This window comes from Hesperophylax consimilis, chromosome 11, assembly GCF_061612785.1.
Source record: "Hesperophylax consimilis isolate HC1 chromosome 11, BYU_Hcon_1.0, whole genome shotgun sequence".
Classification (NCBI taxonomy): domain Eukaryota; kingdom Metazoa; phylum Arthropoda; class Insecta; order Trichoptera; family Limnephilidae; genus Hesperophylax; species Hesperophylax consimilis.
The window spans coordinates 25,986,285-26,012,494 of record NC_142846.1 but is presented as its reverse complement, the minus strand read 5'-3'; the positions used below and the strand labels follow the sequence as shown (position 1 = coordinate 26,012,494).

At 33.2% G+C, this 26,210-nt stretch overlaps 3 protein-coding genes across 3 annotated transcripts; 2 read left to right on the top strand and 1 right to left on the bottom strand.

The window, feature by feature from the left end:
* Positions 1-872: 872 nt before the first annotated feature.
* LOC149419976 (putative RNA/DNA demethylase ALKBH6) lies at positions 873-15,107 on the bottom strand (the record flags this gene model as incomplete). The annotated part of the gene is made up of 5 exons (XM_089637579.1): positions 873-1,511; positions 8,980-9,028; positions 14,081-14,256; positions 14,614-14,704; positions 15,070-15,107. Coding segments are annotated over 5 exons (993 nt in total), but the record flags the coding sequence as incomplete, so codon positions are not given.
* Positions 3,513-7,630, top strand: LOC149419977 (lisH domain-containing protein ARMC9-like). The gene is made up of 6 exons (XM_089637504.1): positions 3,513-3,965; positions 4,054-4,200; positions 4,302-4,518; positions 6,489-6,784; positions 6,906-7,016; positions 7,295-7,630. The coding sequence occupies exons 1-6, from the start codon at positions 3,513-3,515 to the stop codon at positions 7,367-7,369; spliced, it is 1,299 nt and encodes a 432-aa protein (XP_089493630.1). The 3' UTR covers positions 7,370-7,630.
* A 600-nt stretch (positions 15,108-15,707) lies between the features above and the next one.
* LOC149419975 (ATPase inhibitor mai-2, mitochondrial-like) lies at positions 15,708-25,575 on the top strand. The gene is made up of 3 exons (XM_089637119.1): positions 15,708-15,867; positions 20,882-21,008; positions 24,975-25,575. The coding sequence occupies exons 1-3, from the start codon at positions 15,821-15,823 to the stop codon at positions 25,107-25,109; spliced, it is 309 nt and encodes a 102-aa protein (XP_089493245.1). The 5' UTR covers positions 15,708-15,820; the 3' UTR covers positions 25,110-25,575.
* Positions 25,576-26,210: the final 635 nt, after the last annotated feature.

Below are 26,210 nucleotides of genomic sequence, written 5' to 3'. Positions count from 1 at the left end.
AATTTGGTAATTAAACATAACTTGATTGACTGCCGTAATATAGTACCATACTATGAATACGAACCAAATTCATTTTTAGAAAACGAATTTTATAAAATATATTATGATAAAACTATACTAACAGACCGAACGATTAGTCATAATAGACCCGATATAGTTTTACATGACAAAATTAAAAAAATAACTTATATCATTGATGTCGCTATTCCAAATTCCTGTAACATTCAAAAATCTGTTAATGAAAAAATAAGAAAATACACAGATTTAGGAAACGAAATAAAAAGAATTTGGCATTCTCAGACTATAAAAATATTACCATTCGTTATTTCGGCTACTGGCATTATACCTAGCTCTCTCATTAAAAAATTAGGCGTATTAGATCTATCAAAAAATTTATATATAAAGATGCAAAAGTCGGTCATTTTGAATACATGTAGGATAACGAAAGATTTTTTAAATATTTATGTTGAGGGATCAGTAGGATTTATAGGCCCTGTTAGAAGTACTACCGAGCCGAACCCTCTGATATGAAAATATCTGGAGTCGGTGAATTTTTTTTTCCCATTTGATCTCTGGTGAGTTGACGTGTTGTTGTTCTTGTATTGTTTTGTATTTATTTTACTTATATAATGCACTTGCATAGTGTTGATTGACTAGCTGATCATTTGTGGAAAAGTGAGTGGAAGGGTTTAGTTTTTCCTATGGGGAAGATTTAACCCGGACAACAAAATCGGAAGCATAAAAAAAAAAAAAAAAGTAATACGCTGTTGCAAGCCAGAGCTCCTTGAGGCGAGCCGCAACTGGTCCCAACACAGCATTAAGCGTCCGAGATTACAGTGAATTTTTGAAATAAAACAAGCAAATTAATGATATCAAATTTTAATCTTAATTTTTGATGTTTTAGGAACATGTCTTATTGTCAATGAAATTCTCGTTTGTCTCTCGATAACATCTCCGGGAACATATACCTTCGAGCAAGAATTGAGATTTACAATATCACTGGAAACAATGTCTGTACAGACATCATCAATAGAGTGCAGGAAATTCTCATACATGTCCTTTTGAACAACGAGTAAACTCCTCCTTTCGACGAGCAAAGAAAAAGTAGAAGGTACTTTCATTGCATCAATATTGTCCGTGTCTACATTCTCTCTGAAATTTAAAACGGTATGAGACCCACAGGTTATTGTAGTTATGGTCGGGTAAAATAAATCCCCATCTACATGAGGCATGATACCCTGTCCTGGGCTATATTCATTAACCAAGACGTGATTAGGAACTTTCCCGTTCATCAGTTGTAAATTATTTATTCTGTTAAGGTAGTTTTGAAGCCACGGCGGTATTTCTTCTGCTATCATCCCCTTTGGGTGAGGGATCCCGCCCCAATTCTGAAGTCTTCGATTCATAAGCTGTGTCCATTTTGGTTTTGGCACCGAATTCACTCGGGATATAATTGCTGACTCTTCAAGTTCCGTTATAAAGTTTGGAACGTAATATATACTCGGAGGAACCTGAAAGTTGAATTGTTTTAGTTACTAGTAATAAAATCATTAAGGTAAAGGAAGAAAGAGTAAAGGTTTAAAGTACTTCAAAGAACAATCAATATAGATATAAAAACATGGAAAGACTGAAGAAAGACAAATGAATGTGAACAATGCAAAAAAAATTGATCTTGATAATTTATCAGTCAAATTCGGTTATATGAATGTATTTCTATAATAACTTTATAGCATTACATTTAAATAGGTTTTTTTACATGTAAAGATAAAGCATAATCTGCAACAAGAGTTGATGTAATTAGTGAGGTAGGTAATCAATAAGCTGCCTTCAACAGCTGGCTCCTTGAACTAAAACTTGTATTGATTTTTTGATAATTTCCCTAGCAACCACTTTCTTCCCAACAATCTACCAAGAAATAACAGAACTTCTTACAAAGGACAGCTCTTAAAATGGGTAAGCTGATACTGACTATATTGCGAAACATAATAACTTTATTTTAATGTCTCTGTAAAATATATTTGCCATTGATAATTGATTTTAAACTTTCTCGAAAAATTACATTATAAGAGCAACTAACTTGAAACGGATTTTGAAGCTGTCTCTGCAATACTTTTTGTTAGTTCGATGCTGATTTTGTGGAAAGATGAACAATTAAATCAAAACATCTTTTATTTTAGATAAAAGAAAGCAATTAGACAGAAATAATGTTGCACATGGAAACCATGAAGATAATTTATCAAATGATGAATTAATTAACATGTTGACAAAATTAGAAAACAATCACAGAAGACTCCTCGGTGAGTGTTTGCCATTAGATATATAGATTGTAACACAAAACAAAATATTACATTTTTTATTGCTATTATTTGTAAAATTGGTAATTTTATGAACAATTTGAGTATATTTTTTAAACGAGTGAATGGACTATATTCAGGTGTGACCAGCGCGCTGACAGAGGCGTTGGAGAATACAGTTCGGGGCAATCCATTTGAACTGGAGGAAACATTAAATAAATGTATGGAAATTTATCCCGAACTTTTCACTGTCACTATCAAAAGACCGTCCAAAAATAGTAACTTCCGAAAGACTTATAATACATCAGGTAATAATTTAGTGACTCATCTTCACAGAGGTAAATATCAATAACGAGTTGGTCAGTAGTAATGTTTATCCAACATGGAATTTATTTTAATGTTGTAGTTTCAGAAGACATCTCGGATACTGGAGAGACTGAAAAGAAAATATATCCTAGTTTTCAAATCCAAAGTGACACAGAGCAGCCATTCAAAAACACAACAAAGAAACCAAAACGTCCTTTCAGTTTTAGTAAAGAAACACAAATAAAACAACACTACAATGCAGAAGCAAACATTCCTACAACAGGTTTTTCAAACCCCGCTTTCGTTGTAACAAAAAGTAATGACTCGAAATCAGAATCTCCTCCCAAACAAAACAAAAAATATTCCAAAATACCAAAAATTTATAAAGAACCCAGTTTTGAGATTTTGCTAAGTCCAAACGATTGCCAGCCACACGGAGATACAATTCAACCTGAACACAATCAAAGCTATTTATCAGCTCATCCAACTCCTTCCCCTGACTTAAAGAATCAAAGTTTTTCTTTTCATCTAAGTGAAAATGAAAGTTCGGTGTTCATATCGCCAGTTTCAGAAAAAGAGTTTAACCTCAGCCCCTGCGACCATCCAACACATAAAACAGAGAGCTCCTACACTGTCAAACATCCAGAAAGTGATACCGATCATTCAATACACAACAAAGATTACTATTTTAACAGTCAATATGAAAAACATGCACCACTTGAAGAATTTGATAATGTATTTAGTCCTAAAAATATGAATTTGCATTTAGATAACAGTGAACGGGAACAAGAGGCAAATGCAGAAAACAATAACTCTAACTGGCCTTATGAAATAATCGTTCAGCAAAAAGGAAGACAAAAAGAAGAGGAAAATACAGAATTATCTATAAAGATTATGCCCGATGGATCCACAATGGAAGACTGGCGCTCTAACGCTGCTCAGGAGAATCTCAGTCCAGTTGAAACATGCATTATTATTAAACAACAATTTAGTCCTAATTTCAGGGGTACTAGTAATTATCAAATCGAAAATAGTAGCGAAGAAGTCATATTCAACGGGCCTAGAGAAAAGATATCAGTCACCATAGCAAAATTACAAAGTTTGTCCACCGGCCTGAGGGTTCAATCTGGAGTCCTTCACCCAATGCAGGGAGAAACTGCCCAGCAGAGTAACAGAAAGAATGTTTTCTCGAATTATAAGTACCCAACTAAAATAGCTCTCCTGAATTCTTACAACACCGACAGTTCGCCGAGACCAGATGACATGCCTTCGGAAGTGATAAAAACTGACTTCATTAATATTAAAAATAACCTCATCGAAGGCTCGGTTAAAGAACGTTCACAAATTTTGCAGTCACTAAGATTGGTAAGAAGTATTTATAAAGTATGTATGTAAATATAATTATTTTGTGAAACATGTTGCTAATTATGGTCAATATGTATTTATTTTTCAGAATTTGATTCACACATTGGCTAAGGAGAGATCTATCCTTCTTGATTCGTACATAGCAAATGATATTTTCAATATTAACTGCAGCCCTACTCTGTTAGACATATTGATGCCTGTTGAGATTATCAATGGGTGGGATCTGATACTCCAGGTCTATAATGCATTACAATAATTGACTAATAAGTTGTTGATTATATACATTGTACATTATATATTTGGTTTGCACTCTGTTTTAAAAATCTCGTTTTTCAGCAAACAATACTGAAATTTCTGAACACCATGAGCTCTATGTGGAAAGGCAGAGATTACTTGACGAGCAATTTAAAGACATTGACCTGTCTGCAAAAGTATTTTTTCGATAAATACTCGATGAGAGTTTCATCAGAAATGATTTGTAAAGATATGCTTGTGGCTACTTTCCACAAACTGAGCACCAGACAGAGTCAGCAGATTGCTCTGATTAATGCAGGTATTTGATACTTTATTTTTAATTTTTTTTGTTTTTTATATATTCAATAATATTGTTATTGGGTTTATAAAAACAGTTTATTTTTAAACAAGTTCTGCTTTGTAATTATTATTACGCGTGACAGCTGTTTCGCCCTCTGAAGCCCACTTACAGACGATAGATACATTTATATTATTTCTAGATAGGTATTTTAATTTCAATTACTGATTTCCTAATTGATTTCTGAGTAAAATGTTAGAAATTATTAATGGTTATTACCCCAGTAAAATTTCCCCAATTACTATAATGTTTAAATTTGACTGAAGGTCTTTATGTTAGTTATTCACAAATGATGACTCATAGGGTTATTTTAATAGCATAATTAAGTACATCATAATGCACTCACATTTGCACTAGGTTTGAAGATATCTAGTAGGGGTGAACAAATTATATTTGTTTGTTCATTTATTAAAATAGCTTTCGGATAATTAGAGTTTTTGTTAATTTCTAACTGCTCTAAAAGATTCAGTTTACGGCATTTATTTTATACGTGTAACGGAGTTGGTTTATTATTATCACTAAGTGAGTGATTTTCATCTAGGAGATGTTTGGCAAATCATTTGGTTGATGTCAACCGCAAAATCTGCTTTACGGTTGAAAGAGAGTGTAATAAGAAAATTAATTTTTTAGACTTAACAATCGCTAAGAAAATAATAAACATATGTTTGAAATTTTCCGTAAGCCTACATTTACAGACACGACCATTAATTATAAATCTTTACACCCATGGTCACATAAATTATCTGCCTACCACTCAATGATACATAAGCTTGCTAACATCCCGCTCGACAAGAAAGCATACGAGAAGGAACAAAATACAATTCTAACTATTGCTAAAAATAATGGCTTCAAGGATAGAGACATTGAAAAAATAATTAATAATAACAAACACAAAAATAACCTTAAATTAATTTACCCAGCGACTAATAATAGGACGAATAATAAATTTGGGTGTTTAGAATTCATCAGATTAACATCTAATAAAATTGCCAAAGTCCTCAAAAAGTGTGGCTTAGATATTGCCTTCCGCACAAATAACAACTTAGGATCATCTCTTAAAAACTCAAAAAGTAAAGTACTCAAATTAAAAAATAGCGGCATTTATAAAATCCAGTGTGACGAATGCAACGCTGTTTATGTTGGACAAACTGGCCGGTCCTTAAATACTAGGTTCAAAGAACATATAAGATCTTTTAAAAACAATCACAATTTGCCTAACATCTCCTAGATGAAAATCACTCACTTAGTGATAATAATAAAGCAACTCCGTTACACATACAAAATAAAGGCCGTAAACTGAATCTTTTAGAGCAGTTAGAAATTAACAAAAACTCTAATAATCCGAAAGCTATTTTAATAAATGAACAAACAAATATAATTCGTTCACCCCTACTAGATATCTTCAAACCTAGTGCAAATATGAGTGCACTATTAAGTACTTAATTATGCTATTAAAATAACCCTATGAGTCATCGTTTGGGAATAACTAACATAAAGACCTCCAGTCAAATTTAAACATTACAGTAATTGGGGAAACTTTACTGGGGTAATAACTATTAATAATTTCTAACATTTTACTCAGAAATCAATTAGGAAATCAGTAATTTAAATTAAAATACCTATCTAGAAATAATATAAATGTATCTATCGTCTGTAAGTGGGCTACCCACAGTTTGATAATGACTTCAGAGGGCGAAACAGCTGTCATGCGTAATAATAATTACACAGCAGAACTTGTTTAAAAATAAACTGTTTTTATAAACCCAATAATAATATTATTGAATATATAAAAAAATTAAAATTAAAATGGAGTTCTACAAATTAAACTTGATAACAATAAACAAATTTTATACTTTAATTAGGTGAATGAAATATATCAATACACAGTGTTTCGAACTCATTCATTAAAATGTAATTTTATTTTTTTTCAGGGGTTTCAGAGAAAATCCTATTCAGCGTTTTAGAGAACAGAGAGACTATATCAGCGTACCGCCTTCTCCACAGCCTAGGTTTGCTGATTAACCTCTGTGTCAACAGCCAAGGAAGGCAGCTGATGGAGCCAATGTCTTCAGAACTTCTCTCACTGTTGTCTAGTCTGTTACAATCTAAAGAAAATAAAATTGTACCCTATGCTGCAAGACTATTGTACATTCTGATGGCGAGTGATAAATTCCATAAAGAAGCAAACAACATGGATATTGGCAAGGTTTTAGATGGATCCATCAAGGTTCTAATAATTTATTTTTGGTTAAATTAAATTGACGACCTCCATGGCAGAGCAGTAAAGTTCTTGGTTCTGTAGTAAGGAAAATTGATAACCATCACAACAGAACCTTGTTTTCTTTCAGGTATCAAACAAAAGGATAAAACTTCAGTTGGAAACTTTAAAGGCTGCAATGGACCACCCTAGTGCACACAATCATCTTAACGACACCGAAGAAGCCTTTTTGAAGAATATTGTAAGATTTTTTAATACCTATACCTGCTTCTCATTGTTTTTTGTTTATTTACCAGTACAACAATTGCCATTTCAGAAACAGTTCCTGAAAATAATGTTTTTTATTGGTACTAAATAATTTAAATGTTTCTCTGGTCTATTAGGGTATTGTATCTTTGATAGCGCCCTTGAGGTGATTTTGCACAAAAACGGCACTATACAAATCATACAAATATTATATGATGGGTATGCCGCCGGTTTAAAAGATAAGATTAGAAAGTTGTTTTTTTTAAATTTCAGGAAGCAGAAATAGATGAATTGGAGGAAGAAGTAGAAGTTGGAGAGCCAGGAGTCACAAACGCACAATCTGGTTAGTACATTTAATTTTAGTACTTTTTAAAAAGTCATTAAATAATTGTATATATTCAGACATCACCTAACGAATCAATTATTTTCAGAATCCTACCAAAAGCCTGGAATGGGTTCGGCCATTAACATTAGAGATGAATCTAGAATTCCTCCAGAGTTTGCACCAAGCAAAACTGATGAAAATAAAAATGCACTTAAAGACTCCAATATGTCTTTGCAAGGAGCAGCTGATGAAGAAATGAAATTGACCGATGAAACCACATCACTTTTATCAATAGAAGATGGCTATAAAACTTCAGCCGAATCAAAAAACAATAAGGCAGATAAAAAGGGCAAAAATAAGAAAACAACCAAAAAGAAACGCGACAAAGACTCTGATAGTTTATTGTCGTCAAATTATGTTCTACTCAAAGAAGCTTTGGATAATATAATTGACAATCAAACAAACTACAATATCATTCCGGAAACTGTTTCAAAAGAAATGCTTACAGATAAAAATGTTGCCAACTCTAATTTACCGAGAGATGAGTTAAGGAAGCAGCAAGAAGCAAAGGCTGTCGGTATATTCAAAGAAATCGAATTTGCTGAAAAGCATGAATCGGTTACAAGTTCAATCCCAGAAATTAAAGAGAAAAAAGAGGAAATAAAATCAGCTGCACCAGCCCCTGATATTAAAAAGGAAGATAAATTGACACCTCTACCAATTAAAAAAGACATGGCCCCTTCCAAAAGCCGGCCACCTTCACAGAAGAGTGATCATGTAACACTACGAAGTAGAAAGCACAGCATCTACAGTCAGGATGGTAACAATGATTACGACTATTGCGAGGACACTAAACAAATCCAAGTACCAGTGCAACACCACAATATATTTAGCGATAGCCGACAGTCACCCTACAAAGGACTCTTTTCAGATAATAAGGATACAAGGAAGTCACCGGGATTAACATCACCAGCAAAAGAGACGAAACCTGTCAGTAAGCCTGGCTCTCCTAAAGAGACCAAAGAAGGATAGCTGAGTAGTGAAAAAGAAAGGATAAAAGAGAATATGAAATGAAAAGTTGGCTAAAGAAAAATGTCTACAGAAAAGGGAGAACACAGCAAACCAAAAGAATGTTAAGCTTTAAAAGCTGATTAATTACAAGAATATGAAAGAGTTTGTGTCAATATTGTTTTGAATTATGCAAAAATCTAATTTGGCTATTTTCTCAATATTTTTTTACAACTGTAATTATTTTTAGGAACGTAGGCTTAGATTGTTGCTTCTGTGCCAATATTTTACAATATGACCTTTCATATTTAATCTTATTGTTGATATTATACGCACAAATTAAATATAACTCATTATTGTTACTAATGTTAAAATTATAACCATTCTACATCGTAACAAGGACAGTAGAAGTCCAATTATCCGAACTAACTCGAACCGTGGTGGTTCGTGCAAATGTACATAGCTTCCTCGTAAAATTTACAATTTCCTTTTAGTATTGTGCTTTTTGCAGAATTTCATGTCTCTTATGCAAAAGTTGCTTCCTGTTTGTCTCAGTACAACATGCTTCAAAGATTTTTTTCCACGTGAAATCAGAACAGTCCGGATAACCTGTCATTATACTTACACTATACAGTCTAAATTTTTCTGGATCCTTTGTGAATTCTTCCATCGATCTGAAAATATGCAAAACAGTTATTTTTTATATCAGTTTGGGCTTCATACAAATTGTTTAGTGAGGAAACAACAATAATTATATCAATACAGTTTTTAGCAAGTGCAGACAGACAATCGTATTGGAGTAGGGTCATTTTTGGAAATTGTATTTTAAAGGTATTTTTGTGTCTCACACATCATTTTGATAAAAAGATCATTGCTTGCCTAAAGGGGATACCAGTTAACGGCCTAAATACCAGATATGCGCCGTAGGTGTTAATTAGTAGTATAAATAAAAAAAATTATGTATTGTCAATGAGCTTTATTTTTGCTAGGTAGAGAGAGTAATGATGAGAAAACGAGTAATTAATTATTTTTCAATAAAAAGGTCCCGATTACATAGGTTGTATCGGCACATAGCTGAAAGACTTTAACCAGCCATTCCTGAGTATAATCGAAGTAAAAAAAAAAATTATTTCGTTTTGCCGTCTGATTTACATTGACTAAATACTACATTAAAGGTCTGATGACATTACTATATCAATTCAATATGTTCCCATCATAAGTCGCCACTGGGTACAACCTAGCTTATCACTTGATACAATCTACCCTACTTCCAGCAACACCGTACAGACGAGACAGAGCTCGTGCGACGTGTAACAGTGTGATCAGTGGCGACATGTGATAGAATTTTTTTTGTTAATAATAATTGAAAAAACAATCAACAAAATTTATGTTTTTAACTTCAAATATGCCCAGGAATAACTGATTAGTCTTTCGGGTACATGCTGATACACCTGTATAATTACCAATAACTTCAACCCACTAATATTGTATTAAATTAAGAATATATTATTAATATCAATAATAATTGAAAATCACAATAAATTACGGTGAGAAAAAAAAAGTTTTCCATGCCTGTGATAGATTTTTTCTTCCATGTCCAAAGATTTTTTATCAAGCTATTGTAAAATATAAAATAATATTTCTTTTCGAAACAGTAGTAATAGCTAAATTTTACTACAATTATATACAATAAAAAGGAAATCATAAATACAATAATTAAATGTCCTTGTATTTGTAAGTTTTTCATAGAGGTAAATAATTTTTATTTTTCAATGTTAAATAAAAGGCTTACAAATATTGTTAAAAATGTTTAATTTCATCAACATTTATACACAATAAATCCAATACAATATCACTTCTTTGTCACAAGCTTAGTATTTATTTAAATTAAGTTTAAAAATATACATCATATAATTTTATATAGATTATCATGACATTGATGTAAATAATTATAATCCTGATTTACAAACAGAATTCATTAAAATAAAAATTACCATAACAAAATTAAATCTTTAGTTCATCACAATTAAGTCAATATACAAACAAAGAAAAAATATAATATTTATCTATATTATACACCCATATGGACTTTTACAAACATGTGATATACATAATAATTCAGTGGAACAGTATTCATGAAGTTCAATTTGCTATTTAAATTATATACAGAATAGTATCTGATAGTATTATTGTCCCAGCGTCTGGACGGTGTAGGCCCTCTGATTGGTCAAATTAAAATTGTCTGTTTCGGGTAACTTGAATATTAAGACACTATTCCATACTAAAATAGGATCGCCTCATAATAATACGAGATTTCTTCAAAAGCATCGTTTCTGCTCATATAATTTTTGGATAATATCGAAGAAAATATGTTTTAGAAAGTTCATAATCCATTGGATTAATTACATTACAGTGAAAATTCTCCACAGTTACGTGATTATGTTTGACGTTTATAAAAATTCACGCGTTTGTTCAAGATGGCCGACAGAGCGCACCTCTGGCGGTTTAAAAACGAACCAAATGCCTGGCGCGAATATTTAAATATGCAGCTCACAATACTTGCCTTGCTTGACTACTTACCATTAACAAGCGTTTTATAAGAAGATTTCTTCTGGAAGCTTATCACTTTGTAATGGCATTTATCATTATTTTTTATATTTTTTTTTCTTATTAATTATATCTGATTTTATATTGGCATGTTTTCTTATTTCTAAAATTTCAAAATTATTTATTTGCGATGCTTTATATCCTGAGTGAAGTATTTTAAGACCTGAATTTTTATCGAAAGTGTGATCATTATTTAAAAGATTATTTGCAAACTCAGATTCACTATTTCCATTTATAGCCCTGCGATATTTTTTAGTTCTGACTTCAAAGTTTCTATTGGTTCTACCTTTGTAAAAGAAATTACAATCATCTCAATTGAGTTTTAAAACTACTGATTTTTTTGTTTGAATTTTGCTACCATTATTATTAAGAATATATTTCTTTATTGTTATTAGTGTAAAACGCCAGTTGAATGGTACCAGGATTGTTTATATATATAATTTTAGAAGTATCGTTATCCACAAACAGAATTCTACGCCATTGTTTATTTCTATCTTTAGAAAGACCGTTTGAAGAGAATGTGTTTAATTTTTTTATTTAGTATTTCAACTATCAATTTATTAGAATAACCGTTATTAAATGCTATTTGTCTTATGAATATATTGTTTTATGGTTATATGCTATTTGTTTTTTTCAGGTCTTAAAATACTTCACTATAAATAATTTTGAAATTTTAGAAATGAGGAAACATATTAATATAAAAGCAGATATAATTAACAAGAATTTTTTTATAAACTCTCTTTTAAATATTTTCCCACTCAACTGGTCTTTCCCGTCTAACGATATTGTAATTCCTAATTATTATAAACTCAGCCTACTCTTACCCCTCCCCCCTCCTTCCACTTCTTCTTTCCCAATTGCAATCTATACTTAATTTTTGACTTCGGTGTATACACAATAAAATGTAAACATTATATTTATTTATTTATTGGACAATTTGCATAGCGCCGCTTTTGTGAGATATCACCTCAGGGGCGCTATATTGTAATAATCTACCTTTATATATAGATTTTTACTCTCCTGATGAAGGTGTATATATAATCTAGCTTTAAACTTTATTAGATACAGTAACAGTTGTAGGTAAAGAATTACCACCAGTTGGAGTAAAATTAACACCTTTTAATTAAACCGACTGCTAATGTCATCGCACAATTACCCTCCTTTTATTCATAAACACGGGTACAATTAATCAATATGTAATAATCTATTATTTAAGTCAACTTTGTTAAAACTATCTTTAATTGTGACAAACTAAACGATATTGATTCAACTTATAGACATTGACGGTTGTAACACATATTTAAGCACTGCAAGTCTCCTATGAGCTAATTATATTAGGTACGATAACAGTTAATATCAGTTGTAGACATGTAGTCAATAAAAGTGTTTCATTTGAAATAATCCATCACAAATACGTAAAATTTCATTTATTCAAACAACTGTCATTCTTATTATGCGTAAATTTAGAATGTTATTATTAATTAACTCCTTCCTGTTCCGTGTTTTAACAATATATATACTCACCCTCTCTCTGTGAATGTTCTAATATATATCTATTAAATGTAACTGTTGTTAATATCACTTAAAATGGGCGAAGCCCAAGTATGAGCCGCCCGAAGGGCCTAGCAGAAAAAAACCCGCGGAGCGGGTTTTTAACTGCTAGTTCTATATATTCTTACACATTCTATATAATTTATAAAGCGTAAGAATATATAGAATACCATTCTTATGCATTCTATATAATTTAAATAGCATTGCTAACATTAATTATTATTATTTTTGAACTATCTTATTATAGCCTTCTTGTAACTATATTCCGTGCAGTTTGAACACATTTACTAATTCTGTGAAAGTATTGCCAACTGCATGCAATTTAGGTACAAACGAGTATGTAAATGACTCCATCCTGATCAATTAAAAATACTTTTCAATCGAGTAATTCTTGTTGGTGTATGGAAGGTAATTAGGCTGAGTAAATCAGGGCTGTCTATAATACCATTAACAATTTTAAAAATAAAAATCAAGTCAGAAACATGATTTCTATCTGAGAGTTTTAATAATTTTAATACTTTCATCAAGTGGTTATAATTTATAGTTTCTATAGGTAGACCAAGTCTATTTATTATAATTCAGAGTTAAATCACTATATATGTATTAAAACAATACATCCACACAAAGTTATCCCTCATGTTAGATTGAATTATCTAGATAATAATATTAACTTTTGTCCCCTTTTACTCATCGAGTTGGAAACCCAATGTCTCCTGGTATCCTTACTTGCGATACATGTGGGCCTCATTCGATCGCAGACCAGATCTCTCCTCGCACAACTTCTACATCTATTTTACCCAACTGTGAATAAGGTAACCAACTGGAAGTCTTGGTCTCTCTATTCTACCAGCCATTAACCTGTTTAACTCTGTCTCTTCGGCAAAGAGTTATGATTGTGTTTGATCTGTTCCTATTATCATGATTTCTATTGTGATGTGCTTATCCTCATTCCTGCCTTCAAAATTTTCGGTTCATTCACTCTTTAAGATCTTCCTTTTGTAATCTTGCAATGTTGTCAGCAAATAATAAAAAGCCGATCTCAGCGACACAAGTGATTTGATTTGTGGAGTCAAGAACTGTCAAACAACTTTAAATAATATTTTTATATGGAAACACTGTTTTAGGGATTGCCACCCGAAAACAGAGCACTGGCCAGTTTCGGTCAACGGCCGACATTCCTGTTTCTCGAATCCGGCCTGACAGTTGACATTTCTTAGCCCCTATAAAATCCTTCTGATATTAATTTTGTGTTATAGTGTAACGTACTTCCAATAAACTTTAATTATTAAACTACATCTTTTTACTTTACCACAATCTACACAACACACATTAAATGGTTGGCGCTGCAAAGGTAAGTTACAGCCCCCATAGATTCATGAAGATGATGAACAGATTATCCAAACTATACTAAGGAATAGAGTTCCTCCACATTAACAATTTTTCTAATTGGCTTATCTGGTTTAGTTATGGTAAAGCAATGAGCAACGATAAACGGAAGGGCAGCGGAGATAGCTATGTAAACCCAATAGTTTATTGGAGCTGTGGAACCCATTGGATAAACCCAATACCCTCTCCTGGTGGCATCTCTGGTGTGGTGACTTATAAATGCAGCAAACAAAATCCATCCAAAAGAATGAAGAAGTTCCCAGTGGTAGAAGTATGATAGGCAGACGAATGCCAAGGAGATACCAGCAGCTAAGGTGGTGCAGTGGAGGAACGGGCGATTTGTCAAAAGATGGATATCCTAAAAACAAAATAAAATGGTTGTATATGTACGTAATCAAACAATTGTTAATTTAATAGATAGTATGTAAATGAAAATTCTGACTTGGAATAAAAGTTTTGCATTCAATTTAAAGGGCTGATAGCTCCGTTGTAACTTCTCCCTCTCCCTAGTAAACAATGCATTACAGAAAGAAGGGTTACAACGGGGCTCTCAGTGGCAGGATCAAACGTTTACGATATGTGAATAGCAATGCATTATATTATGCAGTGATATTTTTCTACAACAGCTTGTTAAAATTTGCGCTAAACGATGAGTAAAAGTGGTGTAGAGAGATTTAATAGCAGAAATATTATATAGAATTGACAGTATATTTACCTGTAACTTCAGAGACTTGGCTTCAATGAAATGATCCACATCAGTCAGTGATGCCACCACAGTGCACAACAGCACTTGCCAAATTATTTCACTTGAAGAAGGAAAAATCTTTCTTTGAAAGCATACCATACTCCATGTCAGACCTCCAATGGCCGCATGAGTCCCGTTATCTATCAAAGCTTTTAAAATGTGACTGTTTTCAAACTTTTGGACCAAAAAATCACCAAGAATAGCAGTCAAACAAAGGCCGGCAGTCAGAAAAATGTTTATCATCATAATTACAGGTACTTCGCTAGAAAGCGAGCGTTGAAATAAAGAGATACTTTAGAAAAACAATTTCAGGAGCTTCGTCATTCTGAAGTTAAGCCGGCATAGGTGCAAAAATATTGCAACAAGAGTATCACATGATGTTTGTTATGATACATAAAATAATATGAATTAAATGTTTGTATATACCTTATTTGCGTTTTCCAATTCCACTTTAAAATCAGTATTTACATCACTTACAAGCGAGATAATTTGGCAAGTCATACAATTTTACAAAATCAAAACACGGATTTCTGACAGCTGCTGATATGATATTCCTAAATCAATGACATCTATGTTTTAAAATTGTTAACTAAAATAAAACCAGCTTGCAACCAAAAATTACATAAAAATAATTTAAAATAAAATCGAAGTTATCATAAGATTTTACGAAGTTATTATAAATATTTATTTTATTTTAATAAAACCTTTTTGATTCAAAACCATAATCGACAGAAAGGCAGACGGCTGATAGATTCATTATACCTCTCTCTCTTTCTCATAAACGATGCATGTAACGGAAAGAGGGGTTACAACGGAGCTCTCGGGGGCAGGACCGCATGCTTAGGAATAAATAAATTAAACTGTGTTCTTTTTTGAAATAACAATAATATTTTGTTTGGTAGTATAAAACTGTCAGATTGCCATCACAATGTAGTTTTATGATGTAGTTTTTGCTAATAATTTTTGGAAATATTTGATATTTACTCCATCTCTGTAAATTCCATAAAAATAATAATACAATAGTTTGAAGAAAATACAAATAGAGGGTCATAGAGGGCCTTTTCGTATGCTATTTACGTAGTCGTAGCCGGTGTCATTCTTGTCATTCATCTATGTCATAATCGTTTTCGATTCGCCTCTTTTCGTACAATTTTGAGAAAATTCGATAAATTTCAAGATGAACAGGATTTCAAGAGTTACCCGGCCTGCTATTAATAACTTCAGGTAAAACAACATCAACAAAATATATTTTGACTTGACTAATGACATTTGAACGTCTTGGCAGCCAACTGAGACGAACATTTTCGGCATTGCATAATCGTTTCAATAATAATGTGGAAAACTTAAATCTAATCAACACTGCATATTTCCACAATTTCTGACATCTATTGATAATTAAGACTTTTCCCGTCATCAGAGCATTACATTGTAGTAATAATAATAATAATAATAAAGCATTGTTTTTTAATGAGTGCCGTAATGTTGCATTTCAGAAACCCATTTTTATCACATTCATCAAGTTCTTACTAATTTACTATTGGAATTTGAGTAGTATACTATGTTGAACATGAAACAATGAGTTATTGTGTCGAGTGGATAAGTTTAAAATTTCAACAAATATGCCGGCCGCATGGAATGAGTTTTTCCTCCGATTTTGAGATCGAAATGTTCCAATCTTGCCGTTTTTACACTTTTCTCGAGGAAATAACATAATTGCTTCCTTCTAGTAGAGACTGGGGACTTTATTTTGACGATAGGATCGACTTTTGTTGTTATAAACAAATATCTTAACGTTGCTGCGAAAGGATTGAACTTTGGCTGATATTTACCTATCACCAGTCACTTGCATTACTGGAAGTATAAAAATAAATGTTTTATTTATACATAAAGGTTATTGACCTTATCACATCAAGAATACTTGAAAACGTCCAGATTTATCAATAACAACCCATTTGATTTTATTAATTCCGCAACTACAAAAATTTTTCAAGTTTTATTTACTAAGTTAGGTTAGTTTTGGTTGCATAAAATAAATCATGTTGATTGACTCCTTATTTGCCATCGAAACTCCGATTTGCTACTATTTGTTTATTCATGTTTCTCCATACTCCACATTTCTCATAAATTTAATTATTTCTTCTAATGCTGTCTTACGTAAAGTCACAAGGAGGAAATCCGTAATTGGTTTTATTTTGGCTATTTTACTTATGTACAATCTGTAAAAATGTAAACTGTTGATTTCCCAAAAAATGAATAAATAAATAAATAAAGTGGTTATGCACCAATATATTGTGGAGAAGATTACAAATTTGAGGTGCATGTAAATATAAAAGGTCATGAAGGCAATTTTTATATTTTGTGACATACATCAAAAGATAGTTGCTGAACTGTCTGTAAGTGACGTTGAAAATGTCGATGGTCATTGCAGAATCGTTAAGCTGTAGAGTCGCTATGTTGATTGGCGCGTTCTGATAAGCAGAGGTCCTCGCTTTCGGAGTATAAAAAAGTGCATGGGATCTCTCACAAGTATCTTGCTAGGCACATATAGTTCCAGAGATTAGTTTAAACACTCTACTTTGTTGTTATTTTAAGGAATGCGTATAAACACGCAAGCCTAACTGCCGAGCTGAACCACGACTCACGGAAAGGAACGAAGCAACCGCAAATGGCGCGAAACGCCGCTTGCGGTTGCTACGTTCCTTTCCCGTAATTCGTGGCTCGGCTCTATGTAACATGTATATTTATACCAAGAAATTACATAATATTATTAATTTAAAGAAAACAAAATACCAATATTTTTCTACAATAATTCTTACTACAGTAAAACACGGTAAAATAGTCCCAGCAGAGCTCATACAGACATCATCGACATTCATCGTCATCCTTTTCACGCGTCTTGTTGAAAACGAAAAAAAAAAATACTAGAATAATGACGGCACATAGAATCTCTCACTGGGACTAGTATAATTAACAAAACCCTCCGGTTTCTGTAATTTTTTTTGTTGAAGAAGAATTCATTTTGAATATTGCTCCTTTACCATTTCATTGCGTATTTAGAATAGCAGAAGGTGAATATGACAATCGTAATATTCTGAGGTTAACGTCTTTACAGCCAGTAAAGTTGTACTGCATGCAATCCACATAATACAGTAGATAAAGACGTTCCACTGATGGGTCCATTGTGACATTCCTCTCTCTCATTAACGAGAGGTTAGAGCAGAGCTCAGTGGCAGGATTGTTAACAAACTTTATAGCCCAGCTACACTACTCGCGAAGTTGATCGAAGTTGACCGAATACGATAGTGTGGGCACGAACTTCGCTTCGCTTCGGGCAACTTCCGATTGTTGTCGGTAAATGCGCCCGAGTCAAAGGACTCGAAGCGTCACGGCATAAATAAACCAATCACTGACTGGTTGGACTGAGTTACTCGCGAAGTTGCACGAGTGTGTGGGCACGCACTTCGAACTTCGGCTAACTTCGTCGTGGACTTCGTCGAAGCGTCGAAGCGAGTAGTGTAGCGGCCGCTTTAAGTACGGTCCCGTTTGAGAAAATGTATTTTGCTTTAAACTGCTATCTTCGCTTACCTTTGAAAATAATACATATGTATTTGAATGAATTTTTTTTTTACATAGTAGTCACTACACCCCAACTATAAAAGTATTGTCTGAAATTAAAGCCTACTTTTAAATAGAACTCCACATTATAAAATGAAGTTAAAGTTAGTTTTGGGCCATTTAGTGATGTTTTATATACATATTTTATTACATTACAAAATATTTGGTTTTCACTTTTGCACAAATCGTTACAAAAAAGAACAATTTCTGCATCTCCAGTGCCCATATGAGCAAGGATTTATTACCCGTTCTACAGGTTTAGTATAGTTTCCTTTCGATTAAATATTCTTCCACACAAGAGACAAGAAGATAAGAAAATGGGACACTTATATCACTTGTTTATACATATACATTTTTTTTTTTTTATTGTACAACAGAACATTAATTCCAGTTAGGGCCCGTTCCCACTTCCGTTTTCAAATCGGAGGCGGGTCCCGTTTTAAAAACGGATGGCCAATGGCCCTGTTCACACTTCCGTTTTAAAAACGGATCCGTTTTAAAAACGGACCATACTCTACGAAAAAAAATAATTGTCGATTCAACCAAAACATGTTATTTGCTCATTCTTCAGTAATGGTGCGCAATGGACGACGATGAAGCTCTTGTTGTCATGTGGTACTTATTAAAAAGAAGGAAAAAAGTGAAAAGAAAATTTTGGGTACACACAATCATAGCTGAATGATTTTCTGTGGGAATTTTCCAAGTGTTAATTGGTGAGTTGAGAAGTGATGAATTAAAGTTCTTTAATTATTTTAGAATAATAATGATTGGATTATTTATATAGCGCCGTTTTCACCGTGAGAAAATCTCCTCAAGGGCGCTTAATGGCTTAAGAGAATGTCTATCACTTCCTTTAACCATCTACTGGAATAAGTTTCAGAGAGCTTAACATATCAAAATACAAAATTGAGAGAGTGCATTTGTCCTGAAGAAAGGCTATCGATATTTTAAAGTAAGAAAACAATAACAACTCAAATATTTTTTATTACGTGTTTATTAAACTAATACGCTCTTCCGTGCATCGTGCATCTCATTAAAGCTTTAAAATTAAAAAAAAAGTAAACTTTAAAAAATTTAAATATAAATTTTGATATAATTTTTTTTTTTTTTTAAAAGAAAGACAAACATTCCCGGGTTACGAATAACCTGACAATATTTGAAAATCTCCTACTACCACCACAGAAAGCTGAAAATGTTGCTTGTGTTGTGATGGAGGACTTAGCCGTCCGAGGAATTGAACACACTACGCCTGAGTGGGACCCAAGCGCGATGTCAACTCGGCCACCGACCGGTGAACAAAAGTTGTGTACACCAAGTGTTTTGTTTTTATTTAGTTGAAAATAAAATATTACTATACTCTTTCTTCGACCAGTGGTATTAAATTTTCGGGATTTATTTCCTTATCCATTATTGTAGTTTTGATTTATTTACTTAACAAAATAACCAAATACAAGCACGCAGCGTGCCTGCTTCCTTGCGACTGGGAGCGGGCTGGGAGGGGTGGGGGTGTGGCGGGGACTCTGCCAGAACGACTAGACGACAAGTGTGAACAGCTCCATACAACACTATGAGCGAGCGTGTTCCGACACGATTTGAAAACGGACGCGCTGCGCTGGCGATCCATCTGACAAAAAGTGTCGAATCCGTTTTCAAATCGTGTCGGACAAGTGTGAACAGCTCCATACATCCACTACAGCCACTAGGCCATCCGTTTTTAAAACGGGACCCGCCTCCGTTTTTAAAACGGAAGTGGGAACGGGCCCTTACAGTACAATTTTACATCATATCAGCATTTAGCTAAGTGACTCTTCAATAATTGTTTTAGGTCATTTAGAGAACAGTCACTTACATCCAAATTCTTTGCTAGTTCGTTCAACAGCACCACTCCCCTCGTCATGCTATGCTTTTCCAGGACGTCGGTTTTGCCTTTTGGTACTCTGAATAAGTCATGGTATCGACTTTGGCTGTAGTGGTCTGGTACATATAAATCATCCCAAGAGGAATGGGCTATCGATAAAATTGTTCCAAATTTTGAAAGACAACAGCTAGACTTGCTATAGTTGAGACCCTTACAAAAAGATTGGTAACAAGATTCATATAGAATTATCGGACAGCCCTTTATGGCCATTCAAGTAGGACCGGTGTTTAAGTTAGAATTAACCTTCCTGCCAAAGTATGTTAATATGCAATGGTTTATTTTCACAAACTATGAATACCGTTAATAATAATAATAATTTTATTCCAGAATGTGGGGAGGTTAGTGCAATCCTACACGTCCCATATGTTAAAAATGTGTGGAAGATTTAAAGTTTATTTTTCTGATGATGACGATCGAATATGTAATTTTAATATTTTCATTCATAATTATTGATTTCAAAAACATTCTAAAACTGCAAATTCCTAAACGGTTTCAACTGTCTACAGCGTCATTATGACCTAGAAAACCTCACTGGCTGGTAGGACAGCTTTGGTGACAGCAATCAACAGCAATGCCCGGCGCAACGTCAATGCTGCCATATTCATGAATAAAAACGAACATGTCATTTTGGCAGCAAATCGAAAATGGCACATTTATTCGTCAACATAAAAATACCCTATTATCTGACCATGTTATTGTGTCCAGGATGATATCGGGAGACCCCGGCTCAGGCGCTGGAAGGGGAGGTGGCGGTGGTGGAGCCATCCGCGAAGCCGGAGGAGCCTTCGGGAAGATGGAAGCTGCCAGGGAAGATGAGTTCTTCTACAAACAGGTATCTGACACATTCAATAAATAAATCACTTATTTAACTGGAACCTGAAAGATGACCTCCGCATTGTCATGATTTAAGCATTTGACTTAATGATGGGGACAGATTTACTCTTGGATACAATACTGTTGTACCACCCCAGCCAGGAGCACTCCTGTCCCAGTACACCAGGGGGGCACTGATTTGTTAGGACTTCTCTGGACTCTCGGACTGCTCCGAGGATGGGAGTTTAATCGTCCTATTGTATACATTATTAATATTATAATTCATAGATCGTCTCATACTTTGAGAATGAATCGTGTTATTAGTAATTCTTGTTTCCTATTTTACGCTGATGATATGAAATTATATAAATGTATTAGCTCACTAGATGATTGCGACCAATTACAAGAAGACCTTGGTAAAATTGAGGAATATGTATTGCAAAAACAATCAACTATATCTAAACATAGATAAATGTAATGTTATTACTTTTACACGAAAAAAACATTCAATTTATTATACTTACAAACTAAACCATGTACCCCTACGAGTAGAAACAATAAGAGATCTTGGAGTAATACTAGATTCAAAAATTTTATTTAGGGATCATATTGAAAATATTCTAAAAAAAGCTTATAAGCAATTGGGTTTCATTATTCGAATTACAAAGCCTTTTACGGTAGTACACACCCTAATTCTGTTATATATGTCATATGTACGGTCACAACTAGAATTCGCCTCAGTAATTTGGAATCCTCAATATCAAACATATATTGATCGCATTGAAAATATTCAGAACAAATTTATGAAACATCTATCGTATCGTTTTAGTGACCATCGATTTGTCCCTGTCACTTTATATAAACGCAGAAAAATCTCTGATGCATTATTCTTACACAAAATCGTGAACTGCCTAGTTGATTCATCATATCTGTTAGAAAGGATTGCATTTCGTTGCCCCAAGCAAAACACCAGATCGAACGATTTATTTAGAATACCACATTGTAAATCCAAATACGCGCAAAACTCTGTAATAGTACGTATCTGTGAAACTCACAATGCCTCTAGAGATGTAGACATTTTCAACCATAACTTAATATCATATAAAATTCAGCTTAATAAATTAAAATACTTTTATTTTATTCGATTTTTTTGTTGTGAAAATTACATTATTATCACCCGTAGTGAATAGTATAGCTATGCGAAAAGTTGTATTTTTTCTTTTTGTTTTTAATTTTATGTATTTCTTTATTATGTTTATTTTTTTGCCATTTAACATGTTGTGTATGTAAAAAATACTAAATCAACATTTAACTCAATGGAACTTAATTGGTCTAGAACATATGAATGTTTATTGTTATAATTTTTTACTGTACGACTGTTTGCTTCCTAAATAAAAAAAAAATAAAAAAATACTTTGCCAAACGTAACGGGTCCTGACATGACCCAACTCAAGCACTTGATGTACCCGGTTGTGCCATATCACCCTCAGGCCAGAACCCCGCTACCATTCATTTCCAGGTCATACATTCTCTCATTCTGACACCCCATTCTTTGTCCATCTGCTCAGCATGGATAAACCATCAAAGCATATTGTACAGTTCCTGTCCTCACCCCCACAGCAGTCTTGCATTATTTCCAAAATATATAGGTTTATCTCCACCGATTGAGCGCTTTTATAATTCCCATGGTTAAAATGTACATTCTTTATCACAATAGTGCTACAGCTCTTTCTTACACATTAAATAATAGTGAGACAAACTATGTTCGTATGTCTGCTTTCCTCAAAGGAAAAATGCAATCATTATCATACATCTCCCTCACTCATATTAAAGAAATTAAAGGCCGTAACCGTCACCAAGGTAATTTTAAAATGCTCATTAGATTTACTATGGAGAGCATTTATCGATACTTGATTTTTTCGTTGGTTTGCAACAATAGGGACATTTTCAGTTAACACAATGTTTGCGGGGGTTTTTTAATCAATCTACGCCGTAAAGCGGGCATTTTTTATCATGTTCGCATGCAAAATTACGTTTCATGTAAAATAGCTAACTTCTGAACTATTGATCAAATTTAAATAAAATTTTCAGTATTTTACCTTACTTGAAATCTTTCATTATGATCTGGTCACAAATTTTTATATTTTTGGATAAACAATTACGATATTTAAGTTTAAATTAAAAAATTTTGAAAAAACGGCACTTTTGTCGAATTGTCGATTTAGTCATTTTATGCACATTCAAGGTAGTATATATATTTTGTAAAATACACACCGCTAAACACTAATATTGTTTGAAAGTATGAAATCGTTGGATACAATTCCCTTTATGTAAAAGGTACATCACAGAATTTACACATGTACCGGGTTTCGCTACGTATTTTGTGTACCGCGCACACACAACATCGCCTTCGTAGATTCTTATTTTTACCAGGGCCTTCAATCTTTTCCATTATATGTTTTCTCATATCCATCGATAGTCTTCCTGGAGGATCAGATTTTTAAGATTTTTTTCGGATACCAGATGTTGATGGTGTTGGTTCCGGGACTATTATCTGACGAAATCTGATCAGCCACCCAGTGTTCTGCGATTTCCTTAAAAAATTGTTTATATTTTATTTTCCTTTCTTTTACGGAGTTGTACACAACAAATGAGTTGAATAATGCACAATTTATTATATACATCGCTAGCCTTTTTGTCCATTTAGTGGTTTTTCGTAAAATAGAATAATACAAAAGATATTGGTCTGCTCGGTGAACGCCTTTCTATAGGGTATTTTTTATGAAAAAATATCCCTTTATTATGTAACAAATAACTAACAAATATGTAACAAATAATTTTTCGAGCACAGCACACAAATACTTTGTAAGAAATTTTTAAAGCGGAATGTAGGCAGAAAAGAAAATAAAGAACGTCTTGAACGAAACAATATCGCTTTAACACTGAAGAAATGTAAAGATTTAAAAAAAAAACGAAACATTTATCTTACAGTTATTTTATTTCAAGTGCATGTTTTATGACCACAGTCGGCAGGCCACCTGACCCTAATTCCACGAATTGCCAGGAACCTATTACACGTCTCACGAGAGCTGACGCATAATTTTTACTTCACAGAGTAACCAACATCATACGTTACTCGTAATATATTGTTACTCTAAGTGTACAACGCATTTTGGCGTCTCCCGCACTTTACCAATAGTGTACTAATAGTAGTGTTATAATAGTGTAGTAATACGAAAAACGCTTTTAAGCGTCTCCCGCTCTCTACCAACAGTACGCAAAATACGCTTTTAAGCGTCTCCCGCAAACAATGTGTTAAGCAAAGAAGACGGACTGCCAAACAACTGTCTTGGCACACTCGCCTTGCCTCATTCACATTTATTTATTTAATACATGTTACATTATTATGAAATTTACATAAAGTAGATATAATGAATCACCATACTAGGCGGCTGCCTGTTTCATGGTGACCAATTGAGTGTAATTAATTTGTATGAAATATGAAATCTAGGTAAACATATGAAATTAGTAACTATAGATGAAGCTACAATTTTGGAAAAATTGTAATAAAAAGTAGAAGATAGAAATTAGAAAGGAGAAAGAAGTAAATTAGCATTAGATTGTAAAAATGTACATAATTATATATATAATTTTTAATATGTGTGCATGCAAGCACACATGTGTATATAGCAGCAGACATACCTATATACATATAACAGCACATGTATACATACACCCATATGACGCATCCTCATGCATATAAACAATATATACACCTCTATCTGAGTACTTGGAATACATAGTCTTCTATTATTCTCTTATTACTACTATTACTACTTATTCTGACTCTTGACATGGCCCGATTCAAGTATCTGATTCGCTTGTGCCATGTCTTCCTCGGGCGTCCCCGCGTCCTCTTAATACTGTTAAATAAATTTTTAATGGAATCCACTGAATAACACCTTGATCCGTTTACCTCTTGCAGCAAAAGAAGCAGCTGGCTGCCATGAGGGAGGGTCTTACCAAGGAGATCACCTTCCACGAAGAACAAATCAAGCAGCATCAGGAAGCCCTCAAGAGACACAAGGACAGGGTTACTGAACTGGAAAAGCACTCCTAACTTGGAAAAGCACTAAACAATAATAATGCCCAACTCATCGGCAGTACTTACTCCATATTTACAAAAGTAAAGCACTAAACAATAATAATGCCCAACTCATCGGCAGTATACTTACTCCATATTTACAAAAGTAAAGCACTAAACAATAATAATGCCCAACTCATCGGCAGTATACTTACTCCATATTTATAAAAGTATTTTTTTGTCAAGATTCAATTTTTTGAATATAAGTCTAAATCTGTGTCATGTCATAAAAAAATATTTGAATACCTTCAAGCATTTTTTAACCTTTTTTTATTTGCCGTAGCTTTAGAAATATTGGAAGGCAATATTATTTGTTATAATCAGTAGCATCAACCTATAAAGACTAGTTTCGATTAATCATATATTTTTATGCTTTTTATATTTTCATTGCTGTTTTTATTTTTGATGTAATGTTTTGAATATAAATTGTGAAAAAATACAATGGTTCGTTTTTTATTGCCACCATTTGCAGATTTTCAATGGACAGTGGGTGCAAAGATTAATAATTTGTGGATAACCGATTTGTCAGTTTATAAGTCACATTATCAAATACTGTAGTGATTTATTGACATTAGAGTGAGATAGGCAAACTGTTCATATAACCTAGATCACTTTACTTGTCATCAGATAATCTCTAATTAGTACAAAATAAGGTTGTATCTGCTTTTCATTATAATTTAGAGAGTTTCTTCCGGAAGGTTTATGAATATACATGCATATTATTTTTTTAATCAAGTCGCAACAAATATATTTTACTAGTTGACATGTACTCGACTTTTCTCTAGTGACTTTATTTTATACTATTTAGAGATGGCGCTTACATTGCTAAAGCTGGCTAAACCTTATGAGATACATCAATATAATGTACTACGAAATTGTATATCTTAAAAAGGCAGACAGAAAAATCCGCTATGGTGTATGTCTATAAGGTTTAACGCCCAGCAACACCAGGTACGCGTCAGCTAGTTCATAATAAGTTAGACACTAAAGGACCGGGGATTAATGTTGTGTGTTTGAAGAGAAAAGTTTTTTCTTATTTGAATGTATGATGCTGTTAAGCCTCCCAAAGGTACAAAA